The 14,961-nt window shown below is 39.4% G+C and overlaps 1 protein-coding gene across 1 annotated transcript in view; it reads right to left on the reverse strand.

The window, feature by feature from the left end:
* Window positions 1-14,961, reverse strand: part of LOC126414182 (suppressor of fused homolog) — a 144,290-nt gene that overhangs the window by 10,375 nt on the left and 118,954 nt on the right. Inside the window, exons 6-8 of the mRNA XM_050083325.1 lie at window positions 10,759-10,945; window positions 8,440-8,595; window positions 7,726-7,933 (exon numbers count right to left, since the gene is read on the reverse strand). Coding sequence (XP_049939282.1) covers window positions 7,726-7,933; window positions 8,440-8,595; window positions 10,759-10,945 — 551 coding nt within the window. The remainder of the gene's footprint in view (window positions 1-7,725; window positions 7,934-8,439; window positions 8,596-10,758; window positions 10,946-14,961) is intronic.

Genomic DNA, 14,961 nt, shown 5'->3' on the forward strand with positions numbered 1-14,961 from the left:
TTTATGAATATAAAATGAAATTGTAGTAACCTAAACTGTCACACTAACCAGGAACAATACACTAGACGCATTGGCGCGTCCACGGCCACCCGCTACAGAATATGGCCTGATATGCCACTGACGCCTTAGTGCGCCCCAAAACAACTTTGATTCACGAGAGTAAATTTGATTGTGTACTTATAAAATAAATACATGTTATATTACTTTTAGCAATATATTTTCAGATTCTATTAAGAAAAATATTGGTTACGTGGCAAAGCAAGGCCAATTACAGTGGCAGTGAACGTGTTAATGCATGGTGCGACAGCTGGCAGCTTTCCCTAAACGTAGATAAATGTAATATAATGCGCATACATAGGGGCAGAAATCCATTCCAGTACGATTATGCCATAGGTGGTAAATCATTGGAAGCGGTAACGACCGTAAAATACTTAGGAGTTACTATCCGGAGCGATCTGAAGTGGAATGATCACATAAAACAAATAGTGGGAAAAGCAGGCGCCAAGTTGAGATTCATAGGAAGAATTCTAAGAAAATGTGACTCATCGACGAAAGAAGTAGCTTACAAAACGCTTGTTCGTCCGATTCTTGAGTATTGCTCATCAGTATGGGACCCTTACCAGGTTGGATTAATAGAAGAGATAGACATGATCCAGCGAAAAGCAGCGCGATTCGTCATGGGGACATTTAGTCAGCGCGAGAGTGTTACGGAGATGCTGAACAAGCTCCAGTGGCGGACACTTCAAGAAAGGCGTTACGCAATACGGAGAGGTTTATTATCGAAATTACGAGAGAGCACATTCCGGGAAGAGATGGGCAACATATTACTACCGCCCACATATATCTCGCGTAATGATCACAACGAAAAGATCCGAGAAATTAGAGCAAATACGGAGACTTACAAGCAGTCGTTCTTCCCACGCACAATTCGTGAATGGAACAGGGAAGGGGGGATCAGATAGTGGTACAATAAGTACCCTCCACCACACACCGTAAGGTGGCTCGCGGAGTATAGATGTAGATGTAGATGAAGGTGAGGGGATGTAAACTGGGAGAGGTTATGGGACAGAGGGCAGAAACTGTTGGTTGGAGAATGTGGGAACAGTAGTTATGACAGGTTGAGGCTAGGATAATTTCGGGAGTGGAGAATGTGTTGTAAGAACAACTTTCATCTGCACAGTTCTGAGAAGCTGGTGATGGAGAGGAGGATCCAGATCGCTTGGGTTCGGAAGCAGCCATTGAAATCAAGCATGTTAGGTTCTTTGCCCTTGGCCACACCTTGCTGGTGGCCATTCATCCTGGTGGACAGCTGGTCGGTAGTCATACCAATACAAAAAGCTGTGCAATGATTGCAGCAGAAATGGTACATGACATGACTGCTTTCACAGGTGGCCCGGTGCCTGACTGGGTAGGACAAGCCTGTGACAGGACTGGAAAAGGAAGTGCAAGGTGGGTAGATTGGGCAGAGCTTTTACCTGGGTCTTCCACAGGGATATGATTCCTGTGGAAAGGGGTTGGGTGTGGCATAGGAATGGACTAGGTTGTGTAGGTTGGGTGGGCGACGGGACACCACTTTGGGAAGGATGGGAAGGATCTTTGGTAGGACATCCCTCATTCCAGAGCCTGGTGATAGATAATCAAAGCCCAACAATGGATGTGGCTCAGACTGGTGGGTGCACTGGCAGAGAGCAGTGCACAATGAGGGTGAGGGGGCATAAATTAGGAGGAGGTTATAGGACAGAGGGGGCAGAAATTGTGATGGCCTTTGTGAGATCTTCAGCATACTGGGCAGAGGAGATATTGTCACTGCAGATATGCCATTCCCTATCCTCTTTCCTTCACAATCTCAACACCTTCTCTCCCGCCAATTCAACTGGTCCTCCTCGACTTGGCTTGCACCTTCCTGGATCTTGTCCTGCTTCTCTCTGATGACTCCAAACACACCTCTGTCCACAATAAAGCCACCAACCATGAACACTACCTGAATTTCAACAGCTCCCATCTTTCCACATCAAAAAAGCCTTCCCATACAGCCCTGTCATCTGGGGCCAACGTGAACTTTTCCATTCTGTTTGTTACTTGTTAGCTCTGAAGAACATTTTCAGCCTTCTTTATGAGCCTTTTGATTTGATTTTGATTTTTTATTGACCCAGTTTCATCATACAGCACAAATTGAACAACTGATATTGGACTATTCCATGCCTCAACTGTAAGGTGAGTGGTTGCTTTTACTCCAACCATTATTTGTATTCCAATCAGTAATTTTCAATACTGCTTCAAAAACTGTAGTTTGTATTTAAATGTCTGATTTACAATGTCATTAACACAGAAGTACCATTTAATTAAAATTCATATGATATTTGCTCAGTTGTTGTTGTTGTGGTCTTCAGTCCTGAGACTGGTTTGATGCAGCTCTCCATGCTACTCTATCCTGTGCAAGCTTTTTCATCTCCCAGTACCTACTGCAACCTACATCCTTCTGAATCTGCTTAGTGTATTCATCTCTTGGTCTCCCTCTACGATTTTTACCCTCCACGCTTCCCTCCAATACTAAATTGGTGATCCCTTGATGCCTCAGAACATGTCCTACCAACCGATCCCTTCTTCTGGTCAAGTTGTGCCACAAACTTCTCTTCTCCCCAATCCTATTCAATACTTCCTCATTAGTTATGTGATCTACCCATCTAATCTTCAGCATTCTTCTGTAGCACCACATTTCGAAAGCTTCTATTCTCTTCTTGTCCAAACTATTTATCGTCCATGTTTCACTTCCATACATGGCTACACTCCATACAAATACTTTCAGAAATGACTTCCTGACACTTAAATCTATACTGGATGTTAACAAATTTCTCTTCTTCAGAAACGCTTTCCTTGCCATTGCCAGCCTACGTTTTATATCCTCTCTACTTCGACCATCATCAGTTATTTTGCTCCCCAAATAGCAAAACTCCTTTACTACTTTAAGTGCCTCTTTTCCTAATCTAATTCCCTCAGCATCACCCGACTTAATTAGACTACATTCCATTATCCTTGTTTTGCTTTTGTTGATGTTCATCTTATATCCTCCTTTCAAGACACTGTCCATTCCATTCAACTGCTCTTCCAAGTTCTTTGCTGTCTCTGACAGAATTACAATGTCATCGGCGAACCTCAAAGTTTTTATTTCTTCTCCATGGATTTTAAAACGCACTCCGAATTTTTCTTTGGATTCCTTCACTGCTTGCTCAATATAGAGATTGAATAGCATCGGGGAGAGGCTACAACCCTGTCTCACTCTCTTCCCAACCACTGCTTCCCTTTCATGCCCCTCCACTCTTATAACTGCCATCTGGTTTCTGTACAAATTGTAAATAGCCTTTCGCTCCCTGTATTTTACCCCTGCCACCTTTAGAATTTGAAAGAGAGTATTCCAGTCAACATTGTCAAAAGCTTTCTCTAAGTCTACAAATGCTAGAAACGTAGGTTTGCCTTTCCTTAATCTTTCTTCTAAGATAAGTCGTAAGGTCAGTATTGCCTCACGTGTTCCAGTGTTTCTACGGAATCCAAACTGATCTTCCCCGAGGTTGGCTTGTACTAGTTTTTCCATTCGTCTGTAAAGAATTCGTGTTAGTATTTTGCAGCTGTGACTTATTAAGCTGATAGTTCGGTAATTTTCACATCTGTCAACACCTGCTTTCTTTGGGATTGGAATTATTATATTCTTCTTGAAGTCTGAGGGTATTTCGCCTGTTTCATACATCTTGCTCACCAGATGGTAGAGTTTTGTCAGGACTGGCTCTCCCACAGCCGTCAGTAGTTCCAATGAAATATTGTCTACTCCGGGGGCCTTGTTTCGACTCAGGTCTTTCAGTGCTCTGTCAAACTCTTCACGCAGTATCATATCTCCCATTTCATCTTCATCTACATCCTCTTCCATTTCCATAATATTGTCCTCAAGTACATCGCCCTTGTATAGACCCTCTATATACTCCTTCCACCTTTCTGCTTTCCCTTCTTTGCTTAGAACTGGGTTTCCATCTGAGTTCTTGATATTCATACAAGTCGTTCTCTTATCTCCAAAGGTCTCTTTAGTTTTCCTGTAGGCGGTATCTATCTTACCCCTAGTGAGATAGGCCTCTACATCCTTACATTTGTCCTCTAGCCATCCCTGCTTAGCCATTTTGCACTTCCTGTCGATCTCATTTTTGAGACGTTTGTATTCCTTTTTGCCTGTTTCACTTACTGCATTTTTATTTGCTCAGGAAAATATGAAATCTTAAGTTGCTTTAATTTTCATTTCCCTTCAAGCATAATCTTGTAAAGCATACGCTAAAATTCTATGGCTTGTCAAAACTTCCCTGTGTCCATTTTACAAGTCTAACCAGTTAACGGTTCCTCCATGTTGAAAATAATGGAAAGGTTCTTTTATTGTCATGCTCATGATCTGTCTCCTCCGGCTCCATTTTTAATAGTCTGCAGATTTTGTAATTATCAAATTGGTTGGGAAAAGACAGCTCCATTTTAAATAGACTGCAGATTTTGTGATTATCAAACTGGGTGGGAAAAGACAAATAATGTCCAGGAATACCTTAAACTGGAGGCACATTCTGTTCACTGGCAGGACTGCTTTTCAACAGAACAATCATTTTTGAAAGCTTACACACACAACTAAACAGAAAAAACAAAGGTTATTTACGAAGAAACTGATGTTAAAGTTTTTGCAAAAGGAAACATTCCAGTCAAAAAGTTCCCAATCTTAACTGTCAGTTTCAAATAACTAAGGCTTTGTTTATCTCCACTAATGTAGCGCTACACCCTCCAAAATTTGTGGGTCATGAATTTTGTAAGAAATACATGCAAATTTTGCCAAAAATAGATGCTACATTCTCCAGTCCTTAGTTACCACTTACTTTCTTCATACTGAGAATGAAAATCTAGCACTGATAGCTCAATATCACAGGTATTGATCACTTATATTATATCTTTTAAATCCACGTCATCAAAACTATTTTCATCCCAGTTGCAGTACGTGATCTCACGACAGACTGTGAATCAGATGTCACTGATGTGACAATTATAGGATTTCCGAAAGGCACAAACAGTTATAGTGTTGCTTCTGTTTCTCTAAGTATCATCAAACATCCACTTCAATGCCAGGTGAAGGTACCAATGAGTGAATTCAGCAATAATTATGACTTGGTTGGATCGCTAAATTAGGACAGTGGTGAGGTGTGGAAGAAACTTAAATATTATTGTCACTAAATGCCATAAATGTGTGGTTGGTGCACTAACTACGAGGTCAAGAGCTTTTCTTGAAGACATTTTGGTTCTCACTGTGTCACCTCTGGAAAAAAAAATTAAGTGGTGTATTTATTATCCAGGCCAAAAAGTGTACATATGAAAAGGTCTTTTGGACCTGAAATCTCAACTGTATTATGACAGAAAAGAATAGAGTATTTATCTTTAATTGCTTTCAATCCAGGGGCTTGCTGTTTACACAAAATTAATGTTTGAGAAGTTCCACATTCCCCTTAAAGATCTGACTCTTCTATTTCACTTATTTGGTCTGGAGTGTAGCAATGATACTCTATGGCTTACTTTAATGTATCAATTAATAATATGTTTAGCACCTTTTGCTTCTCCTTTGAATTTCTTGTAAAAGTTTTCTTTGATGGTAGATGCTCCACCTCTCCTCCCCCCCCCCCCCCCCCCCAAATATACAGCCCAGGACTGTTCGCCTCACCTGCTCTTCAGCAGGTGTTTTCTGTCATTCATGAACAGGTAAGTCAGATTAAATTAGTGAGTGAGTGAGTGAGTGAGTGAGTGTGTGTGTGTGTGTGTGTGTGTGTGTGTGTGTGTTTTGTACTACAAAAACAGGAATGCCATAACTCCAAATAAGTGAGATCTACAACCCTTCACACATCTGCAGGTTAGGCTTTGGCTTTCCCATTTTTGTTTGGTGTTTTAGACCATAGTACTTCCTTCGTTTTAATATACAAGGCACAAACTATATGAATAATGTATGAACTGTTACTCTCATGGGACGTTGAAGTCTAAGATAAACTCAGATAGCCTAACTGAATAGTTGGAATTGGCAGATATGTGATTTAGCTTGTGTAATACTCCATTATGAAGCAAATACAGCAGTCAGAGAAGAAGATGTAGAATAGCCATTGGTCAGGGAAAAAAAAAGACTGAAGAAATGTGCTGGCATGATATGGTAATGAACTGTAGTAACACACTTGAGCAGATTTCAAAACAGATCAGAACTATTACAGAAAGAAAATCATGTATGGTTATTTCCATGGCTACTACAGGACTTAAAATCTACACAACTGGAAAGAGGGACATGTAAATTTTATAATTGCTGTGTAGAATCAGCTATGAAAAAATTATGTTTCCTCTGTAAATACACCTGAGAGTGAAAAATAATTCTACAGGACAAAAAATATATGTATCTCCACCTGCACGTATGAACAAACCTCTGAGTATCAGATCTGTCCAAAACACTGTACAACCTTATTTTTATGACGAATAGACACATTAATTGTGTATTATTAGTTTATGTATGATGTTACATGGGGCTATGCGAGCCAAATGTACTTGATGAAGGAATGATTTTAAGAAATGGTTTACAGGATGCTGGTTACAAAATTTATAAAGAAAAGAAACTAAAAAAACATTAATAAAACAAAAAAAGCTGAAGAGTGTGTGAATAAATAACACATTACAGAGAAAAGTCCAACTACTAGGAGAAACACCTGTACACAACAGAAGAAGTGTGGCATGAAGAAATATTTCAACTCAGACCTGAAGACTTGGGTTTATCAACTAATTTTTTCACTTCTGCTGGAAGCCTACTGAAAATGAAACCTGCCTTATAGTGCACACTTTCTTGTATAATGCTGAAAGAAGTGTTACCCAAATATTCTATCCAGTTTCACTGAATGAATGCTGCACTTCACCACAGATCTGTATGACAGTCCTATTATGGGCTTCTTGGTGAATGCACAGAGTTGCCCCAACACCATACAACATAATAGGGTGAATGTAAACAAAGTAAAATAAACAAGCCATCACTTTCAAGTGTCAGGGATATTGGAGATTATTCTGACAGTGAAGAATGCAACATTCAGTTTTTGCACCCACTGATGTTTGAAGTCTAGTAGTTCTACACTGGAATGGCAAAAAGCTATGGTTTAATAGCTGTGGCAATTCATGGAATGGGAAATCACAGGAACTAAAACATGAGTATACAGTCATGTAACAAACGTTAGGATGAGATGTGGAAAATAACGAATTGTTCAAAGAAAGTGGTACTGTGAAATGTAAGCCTTATTGTGAATGAGATATTAACATTTATGTTAAATTTTCACACTTTTTAAACAGATGTTAGAAATTGACTAATACTGAACCAACATGATTATTACACACTATACATCTTACACAATTCACAAATTTAAGAAAACACTGAGAACAATACACTGATTGGGTGAGGATATGATCAGTACAAAATAAAAATAAAAACACTCATTCTTCCTCATATCTCCCATTAACAAGAACCTTCATACTGAAAAGATTCACTTGAACATTTACACATCTTATATTTTATACATTTCTATAAATTGATTACTGCTGAATGTTTCAAATACAACATGGGGACTTTATTCAGTGTAGCAAAGACATCTTTAACTTTTAGTTTATCAGACTGAAACTTTCATATGAAAATATTACTTGACTCACCATTCCACGATTACTAAATATTTCGAAGCTCTCCGACATCTCATCAGCCAGTTCATCTGGAATGAGAACCTGTAACCATGGACCATGAGCTACATAAGGGTTATCATCATCGACCAACGTTCCAGTTACTGTCGGAGCTACGAAAGTTATAGCTGTATCCCCCATCATCGATTTGAATGTGAAATGTCTACCATGTTTTACACGTCCCCTGTAAGGAAAAAATTCAAAATGTTTGGATCCATTCATCATTCCTTAGTGCAAAAATTTATATTCTAGAAATTAAAACAAAAACTGTGTATGTTACACTTAATTTAAACTTTTCACTGGTTTTTCTTTTACATTTTTCATTAGGTGACACATCTTATAAACTAAATAGCAGTTAACAACATTAATAAAGAATAAATGCCATAATGTATGTTTTCATTACAAATACAGCTCTCACAATCTTACAATGAAGTCCATGGATTTGTACTTCTGTACTCAATGTTATGTAAATTATGTACAGTGTGTAACCACTGCTGTGATGATATCTAGTGAAATGAATTATAAAAGTAGCTTCCTGCACATGTGCAGATATGTACATTAAAACGAAGCTGACAAAGAAAATGTGCTTAGTATTGCTAGTTGCTATTTGAACAAAGATCTTAACACGCAACTTGGCTATTCAGTATTAAATGACAAAATTTGCATACCTACATAAACTAAGTAACTAACCTGATAGCTAATGGCAATAATTCCCCTGCTTCTAGGTTGAATGTAAGATGTAAGCCCTCCAGTTTTCTGGTGCGTAGAAGTTCTGTTGACTCAAGAATATCTGCATCACCATTTGATGTAGTGCCTGTTAGTTCCTTCTTGCATACATTGTCATTACTGAAACAAATATAAAGTAGAAAATATAAACTCTATTATTTCAAAATAAATATGTGAATAATTGGCATTAGATAACATTAAGAAAATGAAAAAATATACTAAGCAACAACTGTCCTAGTTGTGGTATTTTCAAATATCTCTGATAGTAGTCTGATGTTTGAGGATGCTCTTATTGTTCCAATTAAATCACCATCACCAAAGAAAAGTTAATCTAGTACAAACTGAGTCCTCCAGTTTTGATGATGAAAGAAAACAGTCAACACCTATGGGTCATTTCCTAGCTATCACTGGCTAAGATGGATGAGGAGGAGACAAAGGACAGGAGAGAGCAAGTGGAACTGACACTGGTCTCTCCAAACAACCACTAACACACTTTTCCATGATTATTTAGAGTAACCACATATACCGATCTCCTCAGCCACAGCCAGAAGGTCCAAGGGACATAGAATGGCTGCCGTGTAATCCTCTGCCATATGGAGTCATGTGGATGCAGTATGGAGGGGCACTTGGTCAACACTGCTCTCCTGGTCATTTCCAGACAATGAAACTACTACTTCTCACTGAATTAGCCATTTAATTGATATCATGAGGCTGAGTGCACCCCATGACTGTCTTACCAACACAGAACGATCCTTGGCATTACTGGGAATCCAACCCAGGACCTCCGCATGACAGCTATCTACACTGATCACTCAGCTATGAAAGCGGTCAGAATAACCACAGAAAAAAAGAAATCAGGCTGTCTGGAGCGGGATTTGTGTCTTGTTCCTCTCACAGGTATCTTTACCTAAATACTATCATTGAACTACAAAGAGAGCTCTAGAAGAGTGTAGCGTTCCAAAGCATTGGCAAAGGGCACAGGTCATCCCCGTTTTCAAGAAGGGACGTCGAACAGATGTGCAGAACTATAGACCTATATCTCTAACATCGATCAGTTGTAGAATTTTGGAACACGTATTATGTTCAAGTATAATGACTTTTCTGGAGACTAGAAATCTACTCTGTAGGATTCAGCATGGGTTTCGAAAAAAACAGTCGTGCTAACCCAGCTTGCGCTATTCGTCCACGAGACTCAGACGGCCATAGACACGGGTTCACAGGTAGATGCCGTGTTTCTTGACTTCCGCAAGGCGTTCGATACAGTTCTCCACAGTCGTTTAATGAACAAAGTAAGAGCATATGGACTATCAGACCAATTGTGTGATTGGATTGAAGAGTTCCTAGATAACAGAACGCAGCATGTCATTCTCAATGGAGAGAAGTCTTCCGAAGTAAGAGTGATTTCAGGTGTGCCGCAGGGGAGTGTCATAGGACCGTTGCTATTCACAATATACATAAATGACCTTGTGGATAACATCGGAAGTTCACTGAGACTTTTTGCAGATGATGCTGTGGTGTATCGAGAGGTTGTAACAATAGAAAATTGTACTGAAATGCAGGAGGATCCGCAGCGAATTGACGCATGGTGCAGGGAATGGCAATTGAATCTCAATGTAGACAAGTGCAATGTGCTGCGAATACATAGAAAGATAGATCCCTTATCATTTAGCTACAAAATAGCAGGTCAGCAACTGGAAGCAGTTAATTCCATAAATTATCTGGGAGTACGCATTAGGAGTGATTTAAAATGGAATGATCATATAAAGTTGATTGTCGATAAAGCAGATACCAGACTGAGATTCATTGGAAGAATCCTAAGGAAATGCAATCCGAAAACAAAGGAAGTAGGTTACAGTACGCTTGTTCGCCCACTGCTTGAATACTGCTCAGCAGTGTGGGATCCGTACCAAATAGGGTTGATAGAAGAGATAGAGAAGGAGGATAAAATCAGAGAGATTAGAGCCCACACACAAGCATACCGACAATCCTTCTTTCCACGAACAATACGAGACTGGAATAGAAGGGAGAACCGATAGAGGTACTCAGGGTACCCTCCGCCACACACCGTCAGGTGGCTTGCGGAGTATGGATGTAGATGTAGATGTAGATGTAGAATATTATTATTTTTGTACGAAATTTTACACAACTTGCAGTTAAAACCTTCCCCAACAGTTGCTAGCATTTCAGTTGGGATACAAAAAATTGGTATGAAATCTTCTTGAACAGTAGCAGCCCAATATTAAGTAAGACCATAAATGAAACACACAGAGATACTAAACTTACTCGTCCAAGTCCAATGATTTTCCAATTTTTGTGCTCAGTAACCCTTTTCTCAATGCTGCTTTGATGAGCTGAGAATCTTTTTCAGAAATCGAGGGACGGTCAACACAGCCTTGTCCTCTTGAACATTCATTTCGATTAACACCATCCTCTGGTAGAAGCTCTTCAGTTTCCTCATTACGATTTCCAACTACAAGAAGTAACAACTATTACAACAAGTTCAAGTCAGTTCACTACAAAATATGCCAATAACATCACTACATTTTCAGTCATCTAGTGTTCAATATAAATTTTTGAATTCATTAGTCAAATGTAGCGTGCAAGTGAAACAGCTAGTACTTGAAGAAAGCTCTCATTTGGTTAAACACCGAACATACTTGCTAAATGTAAACATTTAAAAAATCTATAAAACAAACAACAAATTGCCAAAAATATTTACAAGCTGTATCTATCAATGGAAACTCCAGGTTGAAATATAAACAATATAAAGAAAAGATGGATTGCTACTCTAGTAAAGATGACAAGTTAAGTTGCAGACAGGCACAAGAAAACACACCTCATGCACACATGATAGCCATCTTCGATAGCTCTGACTGGAATGTCACTAGAAGCAGCAAATCTTGAGGAGGTGGGAAAAGGGCATTTGAGGAGGGGGGGAGGGGGGGGGGCACTTTCTGGTTGAACATACAGAGACCAAGAGACTAGACTACCAAAAGGTGCAGTATTGGGAGGCTGTGAGGCAGAGGTGATGGGGAAGGCGGCAGGAATGGGCAGTGAAAACTGAGAGGAGTGGGGAAGGGCAAAGACGGGTGAGACAGTTGGCACACAGAGGCACACAAAGAGAGTGGGAGACAAGAATAGGGAGGAGGTGATAAGACAGGTGGGGTGGGAAGTGATGGTTGGAGGGTGCGGAGACAGTATATTACTGTAGACTGAGGCCTCTCTCCCCACCTCCCTGCCCCACAGCTTCCTGACACTGCACCTACTGGCAATCTAGTGCCTGCACAGTCCATCTGAAAGTGCTATTCTCTGGCCCCACTCGTACTTTGTTATCCCTTCCCCTATCCCACCCCCTCCAGATTGTTGCTTTTCTTTTCTAGTGACAGCTGCATTCTGGTTCGAGCTGCCTGAGATGGCAGCCACCTGAGTGTGAGGAGTGTTACCTTGTGTGAATGAATGTGTGTGTGTGTGTGTGTGTGTGTGTGTGTGTGTGTGTGTGTGTGTGTGTGTGTTTCCTTTTCTGGCAAAGGCTTTGACTAAAAGCCAATGTGTGTCTTTTTGCTGTGCCTATCTGCAAATTAACTTATCATCTTTACAGTAAGTAGGAATCTATCTTTTCCTTATATTGTTTATAAGCTGTATCTAAGTGATCCTCAGATTCAAGTCAAAGGAAATCGTAAAAATCCCATGACATTTTGGCAACATATCAGTTGCCATTAAAAAGTGGCCTGACATGATACAGACAGGAGCAGCACAAATGGGGGAGGTGGAGTTATCATACATTTTTACATTCTCACACTACCATGCAATCCAGGTTAAGCCTCATTTATCCATCTCATCACAAGAGTCAAAGACTGACTTGTGAGCTGCAGTGGCCACTACATTGCCTAAGTTTGGGATTTGAGTAAGCCATACAAATATGAGGAAGAAGAAATAAATAGTTACTTGAAAATGTAATTTTTTGTTGTCCTAGTTCATAGGATGTCCTTTGGCACTGCAGTATTCCACTGTAGCATGTAGATTATTGTCATCTGTTATGGTTTTCTACTCCCATGAATAAACAAGTTTTTTGATAAATTTTATCTCATTTTCAATTTATTTCTCGATTGTCATATAATACATGTACAAAAATCTCAAGATCCTATTTAGGATTAATTTCACAGAAATTTATTATTCAGAGTGACATTTCAAATGTTATGCTTGGACTTCTGTAATTAGTACTTATTATGCCAGTGTGAACTAGAAGTTACAGTTAGTTAAAAGTTAGCACAGTTCACTGCGTGCAAAGCACTATGAGCTAATATCTGAGAAGGGTGGCCTACGCCATTTGAATGTCAAGAATACCAACTTTTCTGTAAAGTACTTTAAATTACCTAAAATTAATTATTTTCTGCAATAATTAACATCGAAGTTTAAATCGCCCATGTCACTTTCCATTCCAGAGTTCGTCACAACCACTGTTAGACTAAAAATTTTGACTGCATGCTTTTGTTACCTTAATTTTTCTGTTTAATCGACAAAAGCATTGATTGGTTACAAATTAATAATTTCATGTAATTCACTCTAATATGTAATATGGGTTTGGGGTTGTTTGGGGGAAGAGACCAAACAGCGAGGTCATCAGTCTCATCGGATTACGGAAGGATGTTGGCCATGCCCTTTTGAAGAAACCATCCCGGCATTTGCCTGGAGCGATTTAGGGAAATCACCGAAAACCTAAATCAGGACGGCTGGACGCGGGATTGAACCATAATCCTCCCAAATGCGAGCCCAGTGTGCTAACCACTGCGCCACCTCGCCCGGTATTGTAATACGGGGATCATGCATGTAAACAAGGGGATTCACAATCTGGAAGGAAAAGGGCGTCCATGCATTTTTTTAAATTTGTAACCAGTACCATTTTCTGTCTTCCAAAATGTTACTGGTTCTTGTAATTCACCAAAAACAGCAAATTCCAATCCAGCCAAATTTTAAAGCTTTATGAAGCTTTCAAAATAAGACTGTTCTTACACCTGTCAGGAAGTAGTCAGACATCACCCAAAACCGGCAGGCCACAATTTGAGAGCTAATGAGTAACGTCTATGTTAGACACATTCTCATTTTGATTTGCGCCACAATTATGCACATTCTATAAGTGACAATATGCGTTCCAAACACCACAAAACTCAAAAACTTTAATAAATAATTACATTTTAGTGATAGCTTTAATCTAAATTAATGGGCCTTGCTAATTCAAATGTGATGCGATCAACAAGTACTGTGAACTATCATTGGCAACTGCCTGAGGTATTGTTACACTCCAGTGATTCGTGTGATGGACACACTTAAATGAACACCAGAGTGAGTTATCTTTAACCAGCACAGTGGTAAGTGACAAATGTGGTATTTTCGTATAAATAGGAACATTGCCTTTGTACCACATGAGAAAATGCAACTTCTTCACTGGACTGTGACTGCGAAATATTGTGGACTTGCGTAACAGTGCTAATACTTTGTTCATAGTGTAAAAATTGGTCACTGTACTTATCAAGTGATCTTCACAAGGAATAAAGGTGTGTGTGATAATGAAATCTAAATGCTTGTGACAGGTAGTTTTTTAAATGAACAATGTTCCAAACTTTTGTAGACTTTCAGCTTTGATGTGATCTACATTGATGCTACCGAGGAAAGACTATAAAATCCAAATCTGTTTCATCAAAAGCAGACTTCTTAGGTTGAAACATCAATACATGGTGGTGATATTCCTTGCACTGTTGCTCAACTGTGCAAAGAAAGAAAAGTGTCTGAGCACTGGTGGATGCATTTAGTTTTAATAGTCTGCTGATTTCACCCCATAAGCTGCTGGGATATAGCAAATAAATGATTGTTTTACATTTCTCTCCTTTCATGAAACCATTCCTACAGCTGATCAAGGTTCTTCGAAAAGCACACTTGATCTGTAACTTCATGTGTTTCTTCCACGAGAAAACTGCCTGCAAACTGCATAACTTTTCATCTATGCTTTGAGCATGAGTTTCTGAGAAAGTGTTCTCAGTATTCCCCCACACTACAAAATGCAAATGGATTTACTGTGTCTATCTGCACTATATGTTACATCTGAGACATCCATCTGTTATTCACCAGATGAGGCCAAGCAGGAATGGCAACAGAAAGCATTTCTCCATCTCCATAGCTAAATTAATGCTATGGTGGAAACAATTAAGATGGCAGAAGTCCTGTCATCAATTCCACCCTTATGGCTACAATACTCTGTCTTTCTAGTGAAGGTTAAGACAGGTGTTATCAGTCTTTCGTCTGTGACAGGGGAAAAAAAAGAGTGAGAAATAGACAGACAAAAAGCTGATGATCCAATGAGAACTTTTGCCCTTTGCACAGCTGGACCACAACATGGATGGGGTGGAGGTGGGGGAATGACTAGATATGAAGAAAAAAAAAGTATGTCATACAACTTCATTCGAATGGACACCAAGGAAATGATTAGGTGCA

Source organism: Schistocerca serialis, chromosome 1 (assembly GCF_023864345.2).
Source record: "Schistocerca serialis cubense isolate TAMUIC-IGC-003099 chromosome 1, iqSchSeri2.2, whole genome shotgun sequence".
Classification (NCBI taxonomy): Eukaryota; Metazoa; Arthropoda; class Insecta; order Orthoptera; family Acrididae; genus Schistocerca; species Schistocerca serialis.